The sequence below is a fragment of the Pantherophis guttatus genome, chromosome 2 (assembly GCF_059756535.1).
Source record: "Pantherophis guttatus breed Tessera chromosome 2, ASM5975653v1, whole genome shotgun sequence".
Taxonomy (NCBI): domain Eukaryota; kingdom Metazoa; phylum Chordata; class Lepidosauria; order Squamata; family Colubridae; genus Pantherophis; species Pantherophis guttatus.
This window is the reverse complement of record NC_142064.1, coordinates 198183572-198207371: the sequence shown is the minus strand read 5'-3', so window position 1 is coordinate 198207371 and position 23800 is coordinate 198183572. Positions and strand designations below refer to the sequence as shown.

Genomic DNA, 23800 nt, shown 5'->3' with positions numbered 1-23800 from the left:
CATAATCCAGACTGGTGGAAAGAGTAATAAACCTATCCTACCACGCATTTTGACTTTTAGGCCTGTTGACATAGCTGAAACTCAAATTGTAGCGTTATAATATTCATGTTCTTACCCTGGCAATTTCAGTTTCCAGACTTTATAAAGGAGGCTGAACATCGACAATTCAGAGAAAGGAGTTGCAAAGATAAGAAAAAACAGTTGTAATAGATGTGATATTTTTTTATTTTCTAGCAACTCTTAAAACAATCTAGCTTCGATCTCTCTCTCAAAAAAAATCTGGGCGTTTAATTAGACATAAATTAGACATAAACATAAATCCACATTTGACCTATCATTTTTTTCAAAACAACAACAACATGAAATTCAGTTAATTTCAACCTGCTTTATTTTATTTTAAGTTTAATTTCAATTTAGATGGCTACCCATCTAATGAAATGGATCTGAGTGGCAATCAGCAGATCACAAAAAAGAAAAATAACACCTCAATAAATCTGTAAATGGTAGCAAGGTTTGCCATCATTAAAACCATTCTACAGGCTCCGTCATATATTCCATCCCTGGAATAACCAGGACATGAAAGCTGTATGAAAGGCCACCAGCGTTGGGGCAAATCTAATCTCAAGTCACCTTGAGAGAAAAGCTCTTTTCCTGGGTCTTGCCAGATGGCACTCTAATAGGGGCCTGCAGCTTGCCTCTAGATCTGAGAGGGCAGGTAAACACAACCAGAGAGAGGCTTTATATGTCCTGCATACTTTTATACCACTATATCTTCTCATATTCATAGATATATGTTTATTTTAAAAATGTTTTGGGTTTTTTTCTCTTTAGATGTAATAATCACTTCCACTCCTTGTTTCAGTGCTTTAAGCAACCATCCTACTATGAACTACATGGTTTGTTACAGTTTGTAGTCAAAATGGCACCAGGCGGGAGCATTTAACAATAAGCAATAAGCCAAAGCTGCTATTTTTACTTTCATGATGTGAGAAGATTTGTCTATTTTACACTAAAAAATTTCTCTTCTGGCAATTATTTGTTAATAACTGGGTGTCAAGCAGGCATTGATTTTGGGATAAGAGATACAATTTATGAGGCAGTCTCTACAGATCCTCTGATTCAGGCATAGCCTGTATCCATCCTTGAGGTGTTCTGTTGAAGCTGGGTCTCTCTGAAAGTAGCACCACATCATTCATGGCATCTGCAGGAAGCACAATTCCACCAAACCCAGGGAACGCATCAATCAGTAATGGCCCACCAAATGGTGTAGGAGTCCTATAAGGAGGATGAGAAATTCAAACCCGTTGGCAAGCAAAGCATTCTGAAAACGTAATTGTGGAAAATATTTGCTGCTGATACCACACAATCTGCAAGTGTCGAATGCAGCTAGCCATTAGCAAATTAAGCCACAATTAAAATGTTCCTCATGTTTTGCTAGTCAATACTTAAAATGTTCTGGACAAGCAAGTTTCATTGCACTGTGTTTGTATTAGGGCTGCAAAACTGATCACGGACACGTTTCATTTGCAATAATTTCTAATGCCAGATTTGTTCTGTGAGCTTTTTTTTTTTAATGATCTTTATTAGTTATTTACAAATAAAAAACATATACTATAATTATCAAATCAATATAAGTTATATATGTATAGACAACACAACACATAAAGACAACTACAAGGAAGGACTAACCGGGAATCGTAACGATCCCCCAGATATCTATTCATAGTTACATCCTGGTAAATCTTTTTGTTCAGATAACATTGACTGTTTTAAATATCAAACGCTATCTAATTATAAACAAATATATATTTAATACTATATTATTTACTCTATATTTGTCCTTTTCCTTAGCCATATATACCAGCGTTCCCAGTTACTGTAGTATATGGATTCTTTTTTCTCTCTTAGGATATATGTTAGTTTGTCCAATTTGGCACAATTCAATATCTTATTTATTATAAATTGATCTGATGGTGTATTTGCATTTTTCCATTGCTCGGCAAGTGCCATCCTTGCTGCTGTTGTAATATGGATGAATAAGTGCCAATCTTGTTTGCCCACGTCTTTTAGTTTAATTTCAAGTAAGTAAGAATCTGGAATTAGAGGGAAGCTTGCACCTGTTATCTCGTTCAACCATTTTTGAATCTTTTCCCAAAACTTCCTAATCTGAGGGCAGTTCCACCACTGGTGGAAAAAAGTACCCCTGGCTGAATTACACTTCTAACATTTGTCCAGGGAACATTTTAGCTATCCTAGCTATCTATAAATCATTTTGTCAAAGTTCTCTTTAAATGCCGCTGATAATGTCAATTTCATTGATCTATTCCATATTCCCTGCCATTCCTCAAATTGCATCAGTCTTCCTAAGTTTTTCCCCCAGGCAATTATCGTATCTTTCACTATCTCTTTGGCTAAATACCTTGATAGTAAAAGATATGAATTTTATTTCAAAATCCAGAAGTAGTCTATCCAACGGTTGTGTTGTTTGGTAAATACCATATTCTTGTTTGTCTTTACAGAATCTAGCTTGAATTTGAGCGTATGACCACCAGTCTATGTCTATTCCTTTTAATTGAAGTTCCTTTCTTGATATTAAATTCCCTCCTCCATCCATCAGGATATTATAGGTCCAATTTCTTTTTATATTATAAAGAGTCAGGTAGGTTGCCATCTCCAATGGGACAACCTATTTAGGAACTTGGGTATAAGTTTGTTTCTTCACCTTTTCCCATACTTTTATTAAAATTCTTCTAATATAATGATTATTAAAATATTTAGATTGTTTCCCTTGTGCCCACAAAGCTGAGTGCCAGCCTTGGTGAAGATCAAATCCTTCAACCGTTAATATGCGTTTTCTTGAAAGGGATACCCAGTCACTTATCCAAAGAAGGGACGAGGCTTGGTAATATAACTCCCAATTTGGGAGCCCCAAGCCCCCCCTCATTTTGTGCTCCTGTAGCATTTTTCTTTTAATTCGTGGTTTTTTCCCTTGCCAAATAAATTTGCTTATTATCTGATCCAATTTCCTAAAAAAATTTTTATCCAAATTTACAGGAGCTGTTTGGAATAGAAAAATCTACCGTGGGCTTTAATTGCGGCAACCCTGCCCAAAAGTGAAAGCTGTATATTCTTCCATCTATCTAGGTCCTCTACTGTATCAACCAATAGTTTAGAGTAATTAGTCTCTTTAATATTAGAGCATTTGTTTGTCAGCCAAATCCCTAGATATTTTACCTTCTTAGTAAATTTAAGTCCCGTGACTTCCTGCACCTTATTTTTTTGATCCTCTGTTAAGTTTTTGGATATCATTTTAGTTTTATCTTTGTTAATTTTTAATCCTGCTATTTCTCCATATTCTTCAATTCTCCTTAGCAACATCGGACCTGAGATTAGGGGGTCTTCCAAAATAAATACAAGATCATCAGCAAAAGCTTGAAGCTTGTATTCTTCTCTCCTAATCCTCAGGCCTCTAATATCCTTGTCTTGCCTGATTATGTTGAGAAGTGGTTCCAAAGTTAAAACGAATAATAATGGTGAGAGAGGGCAACCCTGTCTAGTACCTTTGGATATTTTAATCTCATCAGAGATTGTACCATTGAGTAGCAACCTGGCCAACTGTTTAGTATATATAGCCTGAATTGCATTTATAAATTTAGAGCCAACTTCCATAAATTTTAATTGCTGTATAATGAAATTCCAACTGACCCTATCGAAGGCTTTTTGGGCGTCTACGAATACCGTTGCCATACCTTTGTCTGAATACCTTTCATAGTACTCCATTACATTTAAAATTACTCTTACATTATCTCAAAGTTGTCTATGCGGTAGAAAGCCATTTTGATCCTGGTGGATGAAGTGGGAAAGAAATATTTTAAGTCTTTCTGCTAGGACTGTCGTAAAGATCTTGTAATTGACATTTAAGAGCGAGATTGGCCTGTAGTTCTGAATTAGTGATCAGTCCAAGTCAGGCTTTGGAATCAACAAAATATAAGCTTCCCTCCAAGATTGGGGTATCTTGGCATCTGTTAAGGCCTCGTTAAATACATCCTTTAGTTGCGAACTCAGCAGGTCAATCATACCTTTGTATAATTCACTTGGGAGCCCATCAGGCCCAGGGGTCTTTTCCCCCGCTTGCTTCTTAATAGCTCTTATACCATGGTAATCTCTTTATTTAAAATGTGGTTAAAAGAGTCAGGGATCGGTTCCAATTGAAGTCTCTGGAGATATTCCCCAAGTTTATTTTCTTGATATCTTTCTTCTCCATATAAAGAGCCGTAAAATTCCTGGGCTATTTTTACTTTTTGATCCCTATTAACTGCCAAATTTCTGTTTTTATCCTGTAAGTATTCTATTTTTCTTGCTTCTGCCTCTTTCTTTAATCTATAACTTAACCATTTCTCAGCTTTATTCGCATGCTCAAACTGTCTTTGTCTGCTTTTCCTAATTTTGTCTGCCAACTCCTTTTGGTCTATTAATGAAATCTCGTGCCTAATTAAATCTATTTTCTCTTTGGATTTAAGATTTCGTGGCTCTAATCGCAACATCCCTTCCATTTTTTCTAACTCTGATAGGAGCTCTGCTCTTTTTGATCTTTCTTCTTTCCACTTGCAGGCTAAGTATTTTATTGCCAATCCTCGCACTACGGCCTTAGCAGTGTCCCAAGTATTTTGTAAAGAAGTGTCCTCTCTTTTATTTTCCATAAAAAAGAATTGTAATTCTGTTTTTATCATGTTAGCAAAGTCCTCGTCCTTCATTAATTCAGCTCTCATGGACCATCTCGCTCTTTTTTTTTTTTACCTCTGCCCATTTGATTATTATAGGATGGTGGTCCACCCATACCTTCGTACCTATCTCCAATTCTTTAATCATTTCTTTAATCTCTGATGTTGACCAAAACATGTCAATACTTAAAATATTCTGGACAAGCAAGTTTCATTGTGCTGTGTTTGTATTAGGGCTGCAAAACTGATCACGGACATGTTTCGTTTGCAATAATTTCTAATACCAGATTTGTTCTGTGAGCTTCTTAATCAGCTTCGCAGATAAGCCAGTGAACTGCTTGGTGGGAAGTGCAAACACATTTCTTTTGAACCATTTGTGTATACTGTTTTATAGCCATTGTGTTTTCTGCAACATACACTGGTGTGTGGGTGTGGGTTTATGCACGTATGCTTGTACATGATCACAAAACAAATGACGCATTGTTTTCGAACAATAGTCAACCCAGAATAGTGAGTCTATTGTCAAAATCTTATTTTGACCTCATCCAGAGAAACAGTTATTTAATTCTGTAGTGAAATAACACAGTGTAGATTATACGGATGAACAATGGAATATTTTCAATTCTGCGTAAATACTATTTCAGGCATCTTTTGCTTCCTGATGTCATTTTTGCTACTTGGGAGGAATCTGAGAGCTCACAAATTGGTTATCCTAAACTGCAGAAAATCATGGATTATGTAGGTTGCCAACTTCTCAAATTGGTGAAATTGGGCAGAATTTGCTCCAACAAATGAAACAGTTGCTGTAAAATTTCTAAGAAATATAAAGGCTGACGCCATTTAAGCCATTTCTGTTTTGTATTACCAAATGCCTACAAATGGAAGCTTACAACTTTTGGCATCTTCTCACTCTTTGGAGATTGAGCTTATTTTTTTCTTTCTGTGAAATCTGTGAATTGGTTTTGTTTTTACATTTTGTATAGGTGGGTGGATGTATCTGAGTGCAGAGAGAGAACATAATGGAGCAGACCTTGGCATTTTACAACTCTTGAGTCATATATCCGGCCTTTCGGCTGTCCCTGTCTGGCCTGTGGTATTAAAGGAGGCAACCTTAGTGAGAGAGGGTAGGAATGTCCTCACGGCAGGTGGGCTACAGTGGCAGCAGCCCTCCACAACAATCCCATTTCTCATGTGATCCCTTGAGAAAATGAATTGCCCACCCTGTGGTATAGATAAAGAAGACCATGGCATCAAGTAATCTCCATTTTTTAAAATTATGGTTGCATGCATTTTGGGGTGTTCTGCTCCAATTCTGGTTTAGAATGTGTCAGGAAGCCAGGATGATTCCTTCTTAGAAACCATAGCATAATAGCCCAGATGGAGTTTCCAAAATATGGGTTATTTACAATATATCTGGGTAATGTTGCATTAATGTGAGGAAGGATTAATTAAGATAGCACAATAGTTTCATGCATATTCCAGGGTAATCAAAATTTCACCATTGGTGTTAAGTGTGGTCTTCTAGAGTACCAAACTTCCTATCAGTCCAGGTCGTTAATGTTCCTGGAAACTCCTCTTCCTGCAAGGCTCACTGGTCATAAAGTCCTCTCAATGATTCAGAGTGTTAAATTCTCTGGCTTCTGTGCTGAGCAGACTCTCAGAAAAACAAGGAATCTGCTCTTGTAAAAGCCAGCAATCATAAAAAGTTAAGATGTTGATGAGCTATACCTATAATCAGCCTTAATCAGTGTGGTCCATAGTGAAGGATACAAGTGAGCAGCTTCTGGAAGGATATATATTTTCTAGCATGCTTTAAAGAGCTAATATTTGAAAATATGCATATCAAGTCTTATTGGAAAAGAGTAAACAACCTGATTACCATCTATAGAGTTTATGCAAAAATATATATATATCCAAAAGAAACAGAGCAAGCCTTTTTACCTGTTGAAATTCCTAAGGTCCAAATTATTCACTTTTCTGGGCTCAGACAAATGGTTTTCCACATCCACCTGGTAATCAGCATTGCAGAAGAATTCCTGCCAGGGAGACCGATAACCTTTGGGGATTGCAGTTCGGTTAAATTTCTCTGGTGGAACTTCTTTTAGTGGTCCAGAATAGCCTGCAATAGGGATTGTCCAATAAAACAACTGTTTTAAGTAATGTGATGCCAAAATTTCAATGATGGGTTTCAAATTGCTTAAGCTAGCACACGTGATAGAGAAAAAATAAGTTTCGTTGGTTCCAAGTTGCGTGAAATCTTCATCAGCAACTTGTTCTACTTCTAGAGTGCCTCTTCAGTTTCATGCTCCGTTAACCTTGTTATCAGGGACAGTTGTTACAATTTGCAGGTTCTAGAGTACTTTGACACTGCACTATGTATTTATGAATCCATCCAACCTCAACTGCTACCAAGTAGTTAATGGCTGTCATTCCTGTTGCACTTCTGCCAGTGGTGAAATCCAATTTTTTTTACTACCGGTTCTGTGGGTGTGGCTTGGTGGGCATGGCTTGGTGGGCATGGCAGCGGGAGGATACTGCAAAATCCCCATTCCCTCCCCACTCCTGGGGGAAGAATATTGCAAAATCTCCATTCCCACCCCACTCTGGGGCCAGCCAGAGGCGGTATTTGCCGGTTCTCCAAACCACTCAAAATTTCTGCTACCAGTTCTCCAGAACCTGTCAGAACCTGCTGGATTTCACCCCTGACATCTGCCCTTCATTCATTGTCTCAAGTGTATGAGTGTATCAGAAGGAGAATCAGCCTTGGCTTCTTTACAATTAAAGATAAAGCTTCATTTTTTTTTTTAAAAAAAGTGACTCATCCATCCATTTCCGAATCAGTCACGATTTGCCATCTATGGATAGACGATCTTCTGTTCCATTTTGGTTTTAAAAACACTCCCACCTTATACTAGAGATGAATCAGAACAGGACTATGAGGATGATGAGGAGTGTACTTCAGTATTGTTGAGAGAAAATGTTGGAAATGTAGTATCCCTTTGTCATGCAAATAAATTCTATGATGGGACAATAATCAAGGAGTTGTTTGAGAACAGATGATAAGAAAAAATTGGGGACAATTTAGGAGTGTTTACAGTAGCCCTTATTGGGAGAAGGTGTGTGTATAAAATAAAATAAATAAAATAAAAAGGACATCATTGGATCTCTCTCCATCAAAATCAATCTGCCTTCCTACTTATTCAGCAGCAACAAGAACTTCAACAGATGAAAGTGTCAAGGAAATGGACAACTGTCTGATCTGTCTGGATGTTTTTGAGCACAGGTGACTGTCTATATTCCTCATCAAATCATCTACTGTTAAGAGAAGAATGGTGTTCCATCAGTTGTCTTTCTAGGCTGATCAGTAAGTCCCTGTCTGCTGCTAATAAACAGTAGCTCATAGTGTAAATAACACTGACCTCCCCATCATGGAACTAGGAAAATATGACCAATAAGGCAGGGGTGAAATCCAGGAGGTTCTGACAGGTTCTGGAGAACCAGTAGCAGAAATTTTGAGTAGTTCGGAGAACCAGCAAATACCACCTCTGGCTGGCCCCAGAGTGGGATGGGAATGGCGATTTTGCAATATCTTTCTCCTGGAGTGGGGTGGAAATGGAGATTTTGCAGTATCCTTCCCCTGCCACGCCCACCAAGCCACACCCACCAAAACAACACCATGCCCACCAAGCCACACCCACAGAACCGTAGTAAAAAAAAATTGGATTTCACCACTGCAATAAGGTAAAGATGATATACTTCAAGTGAGCCCTGTTATGATCATGTGGATATTTATGCCCCCTCCTCCACCATCGCTACTCACAATTTATCCTTTTACTTTTGAGTTTATGATGGACCAGTGTAGCATTTTCCAACTTGGTTCCCTACAGAAATGATCAACTTCTAAGTATTCTAAGCAGGGGTGGGTTCTACTTACCTTTACTACCAGTTTGCAATGGGATCGCGCGCGCACATGCGCAGATTGCCAATGATGACATCCGGGGCAGTGGGCGGGGCCTCCCGCCAGTTTTATTACCAGTTCTCGCGAACCGGTCTGAACTGGGGGCAACCCACCACTGATTCTAAGTCAGCCAATGCAATATGTGGGAATTGCCACAGGCTAGAAGGCCTATGAGTCAAGTCCAGCAAGCCTTTCTTTCTTGATGTTAGGGACAGCTTGGAGTAGTGAAGAGCTTCTTACCTGGAGCAATTGCACTGGGATTCAGGGCTTTGCTCATCCGCATGACTTTGTCTGTTTTTTGCGGTACTTGGGGAGGTGCTCTCTTTCCGGAAGCCTCCATGTGATTTATGTCACTCTGATAGTTCTCTTTGCCCTTTGTGGAGTAAGCAGACTGGCAGACAAAGGAGAACATGCATAAGAGGTAAGTATTTTCTATTAGACAAAATACCCAATTAGGACGAGATTGTCTAGAAGGAATGGAAAAATGTAGGCGAGAGAAAAGAATTTTTTTCAGGCAATGTGATGAGTAACTGCTTTTAAACCATTCTCCCCCGGGTGGAAAGAAAAATTCATCCATTGCCATTATACACAAACATTTCCTTCCAAAATATCTCCAGTTAATCTTCAGTTTATTATTCTCTTCCCACTGTCCAGATTTGCTTTGAATTGCAAAAATAAAAAAATAAAAATCACAAGACTAACTCCACATACTTCCTGCTACTGAAACAATATTGTTAAAGGCTGAAGATATATTTATATATTGCAGCCGTATGCGATCATGGTTTCTAGAGCGATTACTTACACATTACCAAAACAGAAAAAAAGTATGATCAAAAAGACACCAATTTGCATAACATGTACATATGCTCAAGTGTATAGACAGATGCAAATGTAGACATAATTACTGTAATTTAAACATTTCATATATCTCACCATACAGGAGCATATGACTTGAATGCCTTGTGAGAATGCTGTCCATGTGCTTACAAATTTTTGAACTAACATAGATTACTAACAATGGGGAGGATGCCAAAAAATAGAGGACTGCCTATTGATAGCATTTGCAATAAAGGAGATTCATCTATGAAGGAGGTCAAGGAACACCATAATAGCTTCCTTCAAAGAGTCTTTTGGTGCATTATAGCCTGGTAAATGTTCAACCTTACAAGAGTGGACAATCTGAAGCCCCTTTTTGGTGTTTCTTCAAGCCCCTTCTGACTACAGTTGGTGAAATCAAAGGGTCCTGCCATTTTGTGACAACTGTCACAAAAGCACTAAAATATATCAATTTTTAAAAGGGGGAAATTGCCAAAACTCCTTACTAAACCTATCAGTAGTGAGACAATTCATGTGACACCATGCTTCTTGCAGCCACCATCCACACCCCCAGTGATCAGTGTAGCCTCAGAAGGCTCTGCCACCACAGTTGCCAGGATTCCATGAGAAAAAGAAAATGCAGGAAATATACAAGTATAGCCTAGGATGTTTGACTCTGTTAGAAGAAAGCTGCAAACTAATTTCAAACAGTTGTTGAGTTTAGCAGAATTTTCATCCGGGGAGTACTAAATTCAGCACTTTATATTTATTTTTATAAAGGCAACTAAAAGAAAGGATATTCGGAAAAGGGATGATGGGATTATAGTCAATTAGTTCCTTTTGCTAATGAAATTTGCTCCAGAGAGAGCAAATTTCAGAACAAATCTGGAGTAAGGCTGGAATTTGCTATGTATGCAAATATACTCTGGTGTGAAATTGGATTTTGCTTCAGGTATGTTCTAATGCAGGGCTGTCAAACTCACGGCCCACGGGCCAGATGTGTCATAAGCTGGCCACACCCATGCCCGGTTTAGCGAAGGGGGAAAAAGTCACAATACGTCATGTGACGATGCTGTGACGACACGAGTTTGACACCCCTGTTCTAATGGATAAGTTTACACATGATTACCTCATTTCCATTCATACCTAAATATTAATTTGGAAAGATCATTCAAACTCATTTGTTTAAACCAAAAATGGCACCCATGCAAAAAGAGTACTGCCACAGAGGGAAACTCTAAGCCACTAAACTCCAGGCCAACCATATGACACACTCCCAGGTTCTGGTCAAGTAACTAAGCATACCCTCCATCCTTTGGTTGTTTCCATTCCATTGTATTCTGGGTGTGAGCCTCCACCTGCCATGTTGGAGGCCTAGAAAGAGAGAGCAAAGGATAGCATATTTGGACAGGTAGAACCAGAGAGAAGACTTGAAACCAGAAAGCATACATCGGTTTGCTAATAATCTGAATAAAAGCTTGTGAATTAAATATATTGAAACTTGCAAACTAGTAGAATGTATAAGGCAGACATCTAAGTGATCCACAGTGGTCTATGGACATTCCCATAACATTAAGCTAATATAATTGTTTAGAATCCATATGGGAGATGGAATAATTTCTTCCATGCATTGTATTTATGTGCAGATGGATAGATGGATAGAGAATTAATCAGTAGCTAGTAATTTAAGCTTAATTATAGTTCTTCATGCCAGAAGAGTTTCTCAAGGAGTTTCTACTCTAATCTAATTGGATTTGCTCTAACCTAATAGTCTATTCTATCAAGTAATTAAACTTAACCCGGAGACTTATGCTTCAAGCTGAGCAATTACTATGGTTTGCATTGATCTGCCTCCTACAAATCTACCCCAGCTGCTTCAAGATGGGAAAGATCCAGGCTCTTATGCTTAGAAACTTAACAATTATGATTAAATTACACCATCTGAAGTGAAAATAAATGTTGATTTGATCAGCTTTAAGCGTGCCTTGCCACTTCCTGTTTTTGTCCCCAACTGACATTCCGATAAGAATTTTTTCCTAGCACGCTAATATGACTTACAATTTTGTAGCCTGTAGGATTCTCCAGCACAAAACGCTGCACTCTCTTCTGCCTTTGTTGATACAGCCTCGACCCCCTGTTTATGGACAGGGACAACTCCTCCATCATCAAGTCTTGAGGAGTGCTAACCTTCTTTCCCAAGTCTAATTCTGGAGCTGAAGACACAAAGAAATATATATATACATATACATATATATTCAGATTAAGAAATACCGGTGTATTTGTTTCACCCTTTGCTACTCTTTGCACATTTAACCAAAAAGACTGCAGTCAAGAATGCTTACTAAGTTAAAGTGTGTATAGGAATTAGACCAGGGGTAAAATCCAGCAGGTTCTGGAGAACCAGTAGCGGAAATTTTGAGTAGTTCAGAGAACTGGCAAATACCACCTCTGGCTGGCCCCAGAGTGGGGTGAGAATGGAGATTTTACAATATCCTTTCTACAGGAATGGGGATTTTACAGTACCCTTCCCCTGCCATGCCCACCAAGCCATGCCCACTAAGCCACACCACTCCCACCAAGCCACGCCCACAGAACTGGTAGTAAAAAAAAATTGGATTTCACCACTGAATTAGACCTAGTGTAATTAGAGAAGGAAGTTGTTGCAACAAATAACTTTCAGCATAATTCTCTGCTTGTTTCCCTATTGTTTCCTAGAAGGATCTTTGGCTTTTGTAGCTGAGGATGTGGCCAACTAAAAACAAACACATGGGCACATCTCTTTCCAGATGAACAAGAACAAATATTCCTTGAGGAATATTCCTAGCACTGGGGTTTCCACAATAACTTACAACAGTTCATTTAGTGACTGTTTGAAGTTACAACAGCACTGTAACTGGAAAAAAATGGCTGATGGCTGTTTTTCAAACTTACAACCATTGCACCATCCCCATGGTAATGTGATCAAAATTTGGATGCTTGACAACTGATGGTTGCAGTGTCCTAGGGTCATGTGTTCACCTTTTGTGACCTTCTGACAAGCAAAGTCAATGGGGAAGCCAGATTCATTTAACAACTGTGTTAGTTACTTAACCACTGCAGTGATTCACTTAAGAATTATAGCAAGAAAGGTCATAAAATGGGGCAAAACTCATTTAACAAATGTTCTCATTTAGCAGCAGAAATGTTGGGCTCAATTGTGGCCATAAATCAAGGACTACCTATAAAGGGATGATTGGTATCAGATATACATTTCCTTGCATACCTGGCTGATATACCAGTTGTTGACAGAGAAAGGACATATTATGGGCAGAAATAGCTTTGCAGGCACACTCTGGTGTAGACAAGTCTCCACCAAATGTATATTGGCTAAGGGAGAACCATAGCAAGCAAGGGAAGAATCATCCTGTTTGTTGCTGGTAAGTACAGATCTCTCCTATCAACTGCCTTTTACAAGGGCATCTCTGAATATCTGCAGTTAGGCCCTCCTCAGATCTATTGAAGGTGGACATTAATTCACAATTGCCTGAATTTCACAACACATTCTACTGAGTAGAATATACTCATAAACAGGAATGTTATGTTAGGTTCTGAAACCTTTAAAACCTGTATTATTCATCTCTTCTGCTTTGTAAGGGCCTGCAGCAATCTAAAATGCTAGAGAAGTCTATTACCTAGGAAGAATCTAGAAAATAATGGCAGTCAAAGCTGATTTACCCTCTTCTCCATGAATCTCTTTCACAATGGCTTGAATTGGTTCATACTGCTCCCTTTTGAGGTACAAGCGCGGAAGGGGAAACATATTTCCAGCTGCAAGGAAAGCAAGATTTGATCAGTCTTCACACACCCACTTATTTTTCTGCCGCCTGCATTTGTTTCCAGTGCTAAAGCTTGCCAGCAAAAATAGACATAGAAATAGGTATAGAAGTTTGATAAATACATAAATAAAGCTTGCCAGCGAACTAATTCTACTGAGAAAAGAGACAAACAGTATCTAGGTGGAAATAAGGACTTTGCATATCTTTGGTACACTCTTTGATCTAATGCAGCTCAGAATTTAATTAGTCCTTCTAGCTGCTCTCAGTGATAATTGCATGCCAATGTCATGTTTCTAATCTATGTTGGAAAATGAGCTACATTTTTTCTCCTTAAAGATAATATTTTACATTTCTCCTTATTGAAAGGCGAAATCTACTTCTCAACCTGCTCTTCAACCTGCCCCCAATAGATAGCAATCTTATTTGGTCATCCTGGCTGTTGGCCAATCCTCTCAACTTTCTGTCATCCGCACATTTGATAAGTAGCCCATCAACTCCATTATCCAGCTAATAAATCCAGATGTTGAATGATATTGGGCAAAAGTCAAATCTCTGCAGGACCTACTGTCCACCGCTACCCAACCTGATATAGAACCATTAGTGTGGATTCTTTTACAGCAATTAGACATCTAGTCATAGACACATTTTACTATAATGCCATGCAAACCACATTTTTAAAGTTTATAAATGAGGATATTTTTATTTTATTTTTTTATTTTACTTCAAATTTATATACCGCCCTTCTCCCTAGGGACTCAGGGTGGTGTACAGCCAAATAAAAACACATAATAAATACATTAAGAACAGATTAAAAGGAAATATCTCAATTTGGCCCAAAATTTAAAAAGACAAACAAATTTAAAATCATTTAAAGGATTTGTTAGGCCAGCCCAGCTTGTTGGAAAAGGAAAGTTTTAAGGGCACGGCGGAAGGCACGGAGGGCGGATATCAATGTCAAATGAAAAACAATCCTGTGACAGAACCTTTGGAAAGCTAAACAATAATATAAAGTGATGCATTTGGCAATTGACATTTTCAGATTTCAAATGGAGAGGCAAGGGAGAAAGATGAGCCCGCTACTCATGATATAATATCATAACTGGATTGTTACAATTGTGATAGTTCCTGGATTGTTCTTGTGTCAATGGCATCATAGTCACCCACAAAGTCAGTTTCAAGCTGAGACTGTTAAGAGAGAAGTAGCAGCATAATACTGCCTTGCATTTCAAGAAGGGTCTTATTGAAGTAGCTGATTGGCTTTCCTTGTCTTCCAGCTTCTGGGATCCTCCTATGGCAGCAGTCTGTTGCCAGGGCTGTGAAAATAGCTGTTATGCCAACAGGAGCTTGGAGGACAATAGAGGGATTGGTTTTTAATTTCTCTCACAATTTCAACATTACCATAAGAACCCATCTCTCTAGGCAGTTTACAAATCAAGTAATAAAATCAATAAACACCCAAAACATCATAATTCTAAGAGAAAGCAAAATTTAATGTAGCCCACCGCTGATCAGAAAATAATAAGAGGTTAATCTGAAATAGCTTGTCAGAAAAATTGATTTGGGGAGACAGTCAGATCTTGGGCAAGCTTATTTCATAGATTCAGTACAGCTTGTTGCTTGGTTGCTTGCTTATTTATTTATCTGTTTGTCTGTCTGTCTATCTGTCTATCTATCTATCTATCTATCTATCTATCTATCTATCTATCTATCTATTTTAAAGTTATTGGTCGCCCATCTTACCACAGGATGACTCTGGGCAGTTTACAATCATAAGCTAAAGAACAACATTGCTTTTAGGTCTTTACCTCCACCTCCCAAAATGAGACTACCACAGCAATCTCTTAAGTAGAACAGCCAGATCAGCCAGAGTCAGATTGGAGATGATGGCCTTTATAGCCTCAGACTGATACACTGATTTATACTTGGGCACTACTCAAAGCCGCTGCAGAATTAGCAAAATAGATGTGATATTGCTGAACTTGTGTGTACCCATTGGCATGTAGAGTGCTGCAGGTAAAGGTGAAAGTTTCCCTGTGTAGTAATGTCTGATTCTAGAGCATAGTGCTCATCTGTTTTTTGCCCCAGGGAGCCAGTGTTGTCCAAAGACATTTTCCACAGACATATGGCCAACATGGCTATGCACCAAAGATGCATAGAACACTGTTACCTTCCCAGTGAAGGGGTGCCTATTAATCTCACATTTGCATGCTTTTGAATTGCTAGGTGGGCAGAAACTGGAGCAAGTAACGAGAGATCACCCTGTTGTGCAGTGCTTGGATCTCAAATCCAGGCTGTCAGCTGTCCAAATGACAAACTCAGCACCTTTAACCGCTGAGAGTTTGCATTTTGCATCAATTTCAATCTCTGGGTAATCTTCAAAAGATAGCCCTAAATATAAGTGATGAGAACTTGTAACTGTTGAAGAGTAACTCCCACTCCCAAAAGGGCCGTATCTGTGCACCAACAAAACTGAGCTACAGTTTCCACCTTCCGATGTAAGTGGAACTGCAAATCCAAGAGGACTTACAAATTGAAGACCTGCTGTTACACCAAAAATAGCAGAGTAGCCATAGAACCACCATATGGTTGCTAGGCAAATGTCAACTGCAAACTGATGAATGAGTCTCTCAGTAGCCTCATGCAAGGGTTCAGTTGTGTGGGAGAGATTACTGAGGCCTGCAGCAAGCCTGAGTTGGTTGATTGATTGTTGATTGATTGATTTTAAGCTGATATGTCACCAACTCTGTCATGATGGCTTATAGCAGGATTAAAAGATTCATGGTATAACAAACATAGCAACACTAAAACAAACATCCAAAGTAAATCTAAAATAGCTTTAGCATTACAACCTTAAATTATCCATGGTAAGAATTTTAAAAACTTTAAATTGTTTTAGATTAAAACAATTACAATCCTCTTCAGTAAATTTATCACACATAACATAAAAGAAAAACTGCACAATTAAGAATGAGCCAAGGAAGACAGCATTAAACCAGCCAAGGTCTTCTGGAACGATACAGTTTTAATACTTTTTTGAGGCATATCTGATACACAAAGAGAGGCTGTTCTATAATATTGAACTAGTCAGTTATAACTGGAGAATGCAGTCCCGAGGTACCTTGGCACCAAGTTATAAAGGGGCTTATATAGGTCAAACTTAACATTCATATTTCACGTGAAACCTGTTACAGTGCTGGTCTTTAAGCACAAGGAACATATGCTTTAGGTCATGAGTGTCAAACTTGCTGCATCACGTTGCCGTCACGTGACATATAGCGATGTTTTTTTCCCTTTGCGGAGCCGGCGTGGACATGGACTGTGTGTGATGCATCTGGCCCACAGGCTGCCAGTTTGACACCCCTGCTTTAGGTGATTGACCTAAAGACTGCTCACTTTGTATCCATTGCAGTTTCCAATTGATCTTTAAAAGTAGCTCCACTTAGAGTACATTGTGGGATATGTATTTACTCCATTTAATCCACAACCATTGAAGGAGCCACTATAAAGCAGTGTATCCCTAACAACTGACTCATGTAGGTGCGCTGGAAGGATACTAAGGCTATGGCATTAAAAGCAACTAAAGGAACTGCACTCCAATCATCCAAATCTCAATAGATGTCATCTACTAGAGCAACTAATATTATTTTCATCCCATGCTTTCTGAATCTTGAATGAAGGGAACCAGATAATCAGCTGTATCCAAGATCCTTAGTAGCTCAAACCCCATCACCTTCTATGAAATCTTCTCCAAGAAGGGAAGGTTTGACACTAGGCAGAAATGGTCTAACATGGTGGGGCCCTCACTTCCACCTTGGCTGCCAGGAAGGGCAGTTTTTAGCTCACAAGAGACAAGACTGCCACATCAAGAACCCTGTTCAGGTTCTCAAAATCCACAACACTTAAAGAATCCATGATTTTTAGTTTTTGCAAATGTCACCTCCAGCTCTAAGGAAATACAAGTAAAATAGGAAAAAAAGATGCCAGCAATTTAATCTCTTTTTAAATTATATATATGATATAATACACAATAAAGTAATCGTGTCCTGTCCTGTTTTGGCTGTTTGACTGATAGTTCTTCGTGCACAACTATTCTCCAGAAAGGGCAAATTCCAGTTGCCTATTATTTCTCCATGAGCTCTAAACACTCAGAGGCCTTCCCATTAGAGCTATGCAGAGTTTGGGTTTCAAAGGCACCCAGTGGTGATTCAGAGCTTCCAGGAATGAACCTTGGAGTCCTTATTTGCAACTCCTTGAGTTTCTTTTCTTTTGTGGGATCATGCCACAGCTACAGTAACCAGTATGCCCTGATATCTATGCTCGTAGCATCTCTATTTCCTGGAGCATTCATAAAGCATCAGAACTTCAACCTAAAAAGGAATCAGAAGAATTAGTAGGTGGAAAGGATGGTCATCTGAAAGAACCTTGAAACAGGGCAGCCATCATTGCTGATGATGTGTGGCAAGAGAAATATCAGAGAAGGCAGGCTGAAGTAAATTGTTAGATATGCTAATGATTCTTTATTTTCAGCTTCAGAATACTTTTAGAGTAGATTTAATAACAGAGTTATCAGGAATAAAATATTGGGAGACAGTGAAAAGACATAGGGCTTTATCCCATATGCTTGGGCTTTTGCTTGCTTTGATGTCATTGAGTCAATCTTGACTCCTGATGATTGCCTGCACAAATCCTTGTGTATTCTTGCCAGGCATTTGGAAGTGATTTGCCTTTGCCTTTTTCCTAGGACTGAGAAAGAGTACCTAGCCCCAAATCATCTAGTTCATTTCATACCTAAGGTGGGACTCAAACTTACAGTCTTCTAGTTTGGTGCCTTTCTCACTACACCAGGGGTGTTACAAGGCTCACAGGCTGGATCTGGCCATGGGGTGTTTAGATCTGGCCTGCAGGACCAGCAAAGGACTAGCCCACGGTGCCTCTGCCAGCAAAAATGGAGCTGGGTGTCTGTGTGCATGTGGCCCCCCAAAGTCCATTTTCGCTGGCAGAGGACTAGCAAAACAACTAAAAGCAAAACAAAACAAAAGGAGAATGCATTTGAGCATTCAAGAATGGACAGGGAAGGAGAAAGGGAAAGAGGAAAGACAAAGAAAAAGAAAAAGAAGGAAAGAAAGCAAGGAAGGAAAAAGAAGGAAAAGGGAAGGAAGAAGAAAGGAGAATGAAGAGGGAAAGAAAAAGAAGAAAAGGAAGGAAGGAAGGAAGGAAGGAAGGAAGGAAGGAAGGAAGGAAGGAAGGAAGGAAATGAATTATAATGAGAGGGAGGGAGGATCTGCCTTAGCATTTGGCCACCACAGGTGCTCCGACATGAGTGACGTCAAGCTGGCCATGCCACACACACCCCCGAGGTCATACACAATCCTGATGCAGCCCTCAATGAAATCGAATTTGACACCCCTGCACTACACCAAACTGACTGCAATCTAATAGAATCTATTGAATAGATTATCTACTTAAAAAGGAATAATTGTGTATTTTAATCAGTTTTTTTTCCATTCTAACTATATTTTCTTTAAAATAAATCCAGTTGACTTATTTCAGAAGATTTCAGCCTTCTTTGAATTTTCAATTCAATTTGTATATGGGGAATTCCTTAACTGCAAGGTTCCAGTAACATTAACTGAGCTATGGACGAAGCATTGTGATGAAATAAAATACAAAATATTTCATTATATTTCCTGACTAAATCAGTTATAAGAAAAATCTGCTTCCCTCTCTGGATTTTCAATATAGAGTATAATTCATTAACTAACACCCCCGCCCCCACCCACAGCCAACATATTAACATAAGGCAAAGAATGCTAATTAACATTTCAGTTATTTCAATTACATCTTAATGTAATTGCCAGTTAGAACAACTTAGTAAAAGCAGGGGTTGCATAAAGAGAATATGTAGTATTGCTGAGCCATATTCTCTCTCTCTCTCTTTCCATTCTCCCCAAATTCTTCAGGACAATTTAGGTTGAATTGGTCAGGTTTTCTCCTGAGGTCAGAGCAGAACAGCATGTTTTCTTCTGAATTTAAAACAAAAGTTCTGAATCATGCATATTTGATCTGTAATTTGGCAAATCCAAACTGGTCTTTGTGAGAATGGAATGTTTTGAAGCCAGCTGAGCTCTTAGTATTAGCCAGAGAGAAAAAAGATTAAAGTGGACTTCTAGTTATCCACTGACCAATACTAAGTTGCTATAGAATAATCTCTTCCTCCCAGAACTGTAATGGAAATTCAGTAATAACTGGATTATATCCATAGGTTCTTTCTTAGAAAAGAACCGAATTTGTGGTGATGGCCTTCAGTTTTAAACTAAGATACTTGTTGTCAAAGCAGAAGCAGAAGGATAAGCTTTTTGAATGGGGCAGTTCTGCCAGGAAGAGATACACTTCTCAGCAAAAGGCTTCATATGGGACTCCATGTCTTCTTTCTGCCCAGAAAAGCCTTCCTTAAATCTGCCAGCACTAAATTTAGCTGGTGACCTGAGAATACTGGAGATGCAGTCCTGACCTTGGACTGTGAAGGATGCAGGCAACATTTTTAAAAGAAAGGATGAACTCAAAGGGTTAGAAGAAGCAGGCAGGTTTAATCCTAAAATTACAAAAACTGCAAAATTGGGAGATCAAGATCATCAACAATTCCTGTAGCTGCATTTCAGAAAAGTTGATTTTTCAACGAATGAAGGACTTTTCATCTCCCTATCCACTTCCGCTACTATCACTTGCACACATGCCATCAGCCCAATCTAAAATATCACTCATGGGTGCCTATTCTTGGTCTTGTAAAATGCTTGACAAAAATCTCTTGCACTTCTTTCTATATGTAGGTTTGTGAGCCTGAATACTCATTAACCCATGTGTCAGAATTTAGGAAGAATTATCATTCCTCATTGTGCAGAACGATTTCTTTATTATTACCTTTTGAAATCCCCCTCCACTAATTCTTTTTCTCCACTTTTTTCACTCTAGTTCCTTATTTATCCCATATTATTATCAAATGGGTGGTTTCTAAATTTTATATATGAATAAATAAATATTTACCTTTTAACTCATACGAATATTTGAACCATTTCCCAGTAGAAAATAAGAAACAAGAGTCATTGAATTTGCCTCATATCTACCTAAATCCATGACCCTGTTTTAAACAAAAATATAAAAAATTAGATATATTGGAGAATATTTTTTTGTCTCACAAGATACCTAATTTTGAGAGTATAGTCTCACTCTGGCGTGTTCTGATTCAAGCCACATATTTTCTTGCTTGTTTTTACCATCAGTTAAGAGCTAGAGTGTCTGGTATATTTCAATGGAAATAAATTGGGCAAGATTTTGGTCAATCTATATGTGTCTCATTGCCACAAAAACCTTTCATGGTTTCAAATGACCATCAGCTTGGTTCAAGAGCACACACTTCCCCTTCTGTTGCTCGGCAGGGGGGAGGGGGGCGGCATGCAACATTCTTCCAATAGCAACTGAAGTAATTTAGTGCTGGAGTCAGAAAAGAAGGGTGAAACTTCAACCATATATCATATCTATAGAGCTATATATCTATTTGGGAGGAAGTCTTTTGGAGAAATGGACAGAATTGCAGACGAAACTGAACTAATGGAGAGCTGAGTTTTGTTTTTCCTTTCTTTAGTAAATTGAGTGAGAAACCATCAGTTTTAGATGAATTTAGGGAATCTTAATACATACTCATCTGTTCTTTTGGACATTGTATGTGTTTATCAATGGGCTCTCATCAGGATGTGCCAGCAGTCACAAATTCTCTTCCTTACCTGCTTCTACCTTCCAGGTCATCTCCTAGCAGCCCCTTTCTAATGCTGGGTCTTACATTCTTAGAGCTGGGCAATTTGACATTCCCAGATCAAAGTCTTGCCAGAGGACAATTCTGCACCCAAAAGGTCAACCCTTGGCATCGAAAAGCAAACCAAATACATCTGTAGGCTTCGGATAGGTCTTCACAGTCATGTACTATGATTAAATCCAGTCTTGTTCCCAGCACTAGCTGTTGAAATTCCTTAAATTGTTAAAGATCTGCTCTTAAATTCTACAAGGCTTTCTCTGTTCCCCCTGAGAGATACACCTGTTGGGTTGTCTAATCCTCAATAATACACGTACTAAATAAAACTGGTTATCCAAATGACTGGCATAATCTTCCACAGTTTTCTCATAGCAGCCACACCACACACAAATGCCTCGCAAAGCAAGGTGCAAGAGTTCTCCCTACCTGCTCAGACTCTTACTCAGACCACAGCAGAGCCTCTGTTGTGAAGTCCTGACAGAGCGGATGCTTCCCAGGTGAGGATTAGAGCCCCGTGTGAGTTTTCTCAGCACTTTTTCTCACCCAAGAGATTCTCCAAGTCAATGCTTCCCAGCTGTCCCAAGTCTTGCTCTTGTGCCTTTTTTTGATCTTGCCCCGCTGAGATGCCAAGTTTCTAATCCATGTTACATCAGACATTTATTTCTGGCTGAGAAAAGGGGTGTGTCCAGCCCAGAGCAGAACCTTTGGGAACTCAACTAGCAGCAAGTGCTGAGGCCAAGTGAAGCATGGAGGAGAAACCACCTGTCCCTTTATACAACTAGTACCACTGTGTTTCATCTGGCCACAGGTTCTGTACCTTTCACAGTAAAGCAGTAGGTGCAGAAAATATTAAGAAATTATCATGTTTCTCTCAAGATTTTGTCTGCTTGGCTCACTAACAAGCCCAAAATGAACACAATTTCATTTGTGCTTTCAAATGCTTACAAACATTTTCAGATAAAAGGATACAGCCACAGAAGCAGGTATAAATTCCACAGAATGTGGTTGGGCAGAAAATGGCACAGAAAATTGGAGTTGCCACATTCCTAACAAGTACAGATCATTTTTCTTTGAAACTGCCTTTTTAAAAAAATTTCTTTGAAATAGAGATAATAAAGCACATATTCTTCACTTAGTTGAATTATAAACAAGTATGAGAAGATAGGAAAAGCTCAGGAAAGCATGGATCTGGATCTCTATTTTCTTCTTTCCAAGCCTTGGCTCCTTCCTTCTGGATATGAAGGTCTGAGAATTAATTGCGTAGTTTTCTAAATGAAAGATGCTTCCCGTGTGTGTGTGTGCACGCGCGCACATGTGTGTGCAATTAGCTTCTATCATTCATGACATCTATTCCTTCTTACGTGACATATTCTGGCAGTGACTCTATATGTATTTGTGTATGCATATATCTATTTATGTGATGAGCCAAGCAAGCTCAAGAAGGGGCAAGGTAGAAAAAGGATGATTTCCTGTTCCCAATTGGCTCTCCAAATAGATCTTTTCTACAGTTTGTGTTTACTTGGTGTATTTTAAAATGCTCTGTAGGTCAGATTATCCTTAGGAGATGCTCCTACTGGAAGACATATTCTGCAAGCTGCATTGGTTGCCAGTAGGCTCCCAGGGGCAATTCAAGGTGCTATAACCATCTCCAGAGCCCAAATGGCATAGGACCAGAGTAATAGCCAGACTGCCTTTCTTCTATTCAAACCTCTAGGTTTGCCCCACCAGACCTAGTAAAGAGGGATTGCAGTAGTAGTATGTGAGAAAAACCTTGGGAGACAGAGCAAAGAAATACTGCCTGAAGTACATTCAGACTTGCACAATTCTGTTAATATAGTCTTACAGTAAAGTAAAATGAGCTCATCTGGTCATGTTTCTTGTCTGGTCTCCCTGGGAAGGTTGTCACACATTTAGGATCCCTTCTATTAAGCAAGGTGATCTTGTTTACCAGAAGGCATGCCTTTCCAATGGCAGCACCTGCCTATGGAACAAAATGTTCCCCCACAGATATTTGGATGCCCCAACTGTATTAACTTTTTTGCAAGGCATTGAAGACCTGGCTGTTTCCTCAGGCCTTTGGGTCAGTGGGGAGATGAGCTGTGAGACTATTAATGGTGAGTAGGGTTAACTATTTATTCCTGGATCTGAGGCAGGGGTGAAATGCTACCGGTTCAGCCAAACCAGTAGTGATGGCGGCGCGAGGCTTCGCCCACCCGCCCGGTCGTCATTACTTCCTGGTTTTAACCAGGAAGTAACCTGTTTTTTACCCTCTGTACATGTGCAGAAGGGTTTGCGCATGCACAAAGGGTCCGCGCATGCATGTGACGCACACATGATTGAAGCGTGCACGCACGTGGGGCAAGTGCACTTCCAAACTGGTAGGGAAGGTAAGTAGATTTCATCCCTGTGCTGAGGGGTTATGTTTGGTGGGTCTGTCTGTTTTTAATCTTATAGAGCCACTTGTGTGAGATGAGTAGCTACATAAATCAAAGACATACATACCTATATTAAAGTGGGCAAAGGGAAGGATGGACTCTTTTCTCGTTCTGTGATTCCTGTTTTTCCATTTTCTTCTTACCATTCTGCTCTCACAGTCCAGGCAAGTAGGAACAGCTCAGAAAAGCATGGATCTGGCTTATTTTCTTCTTTTCAAGCCTCAGCTCCTGCCTTCTGGATATGAATGTCT

The 23800-nt window shown here is 39.1% G+C and overlaps 1 protein-coding gene across 2 annotated transcripts; it reads right to left on the bottom strand.

Annotated features, from left to right (window-relative positions):
• Nucleotides 1–207: 207 nt before the first annotated feature.
• On the bottom strand, nucleotides 208–23800 carry MYOZ3 (myozenin 3). 2 transcript variants are annotated; one of them, XM_087887506.1, is made up of 7 exons: nucleotides 23617–23800; nucleotides 13210–13302; nucleotides 11554–11708; nucleotides 10801–10869; nucleotides 8920–9070; nucleotides 6663–6840; nucleotides 208–1275 (listed from the first exon to the last, which is right to left on the bottom strand). In XM_087887506.1, exons 1-7 carry the CDS (start codon nucleotides 23693–23695, stop codon nucleotides 1104–1106), a joined length of 897 nt encoding a protein of 298 aa, XP_087743632.1. In that variant the 5' UTR covers nucleotides 23696–23800; the 3' UTR covers nucleotides 208–1103. The 2 variants fall into 2 exon arrangements, with proteins under 2 accessions (XP_087743632.1, XP_034258211.2); XM_034402320.2 differs by lacking the exon at nucleotides 23617–23800 and adding an exon at nucleotides 21541–21711.

Excerpts from the sequence above, each read along its gene's own strand:
- MYOZ3 (XM_087887506.1), bottom strand. The coding sequence starts at position 23,695 with ATGGTAAGAAGAAAATGGAAAAACAGGAATCACAGAACGAGAAAAGAG. Across the intron at positions 11,709-13,209 it reads AGAGATTCATGGAGAAGAGG|CTCCAGAATTAGACTTGGGA; the intron begins GTAAATCAGCTT and ends TTGTGTCTTCAG. Across the intron at positions 9,071-10,800 it reads AAACAACCAAAGGATGGAGG|TCTGCTTACTCCACAAAGGG; the intron begins GTATGCTTAGTT and ends TTTGTCTGCCAG.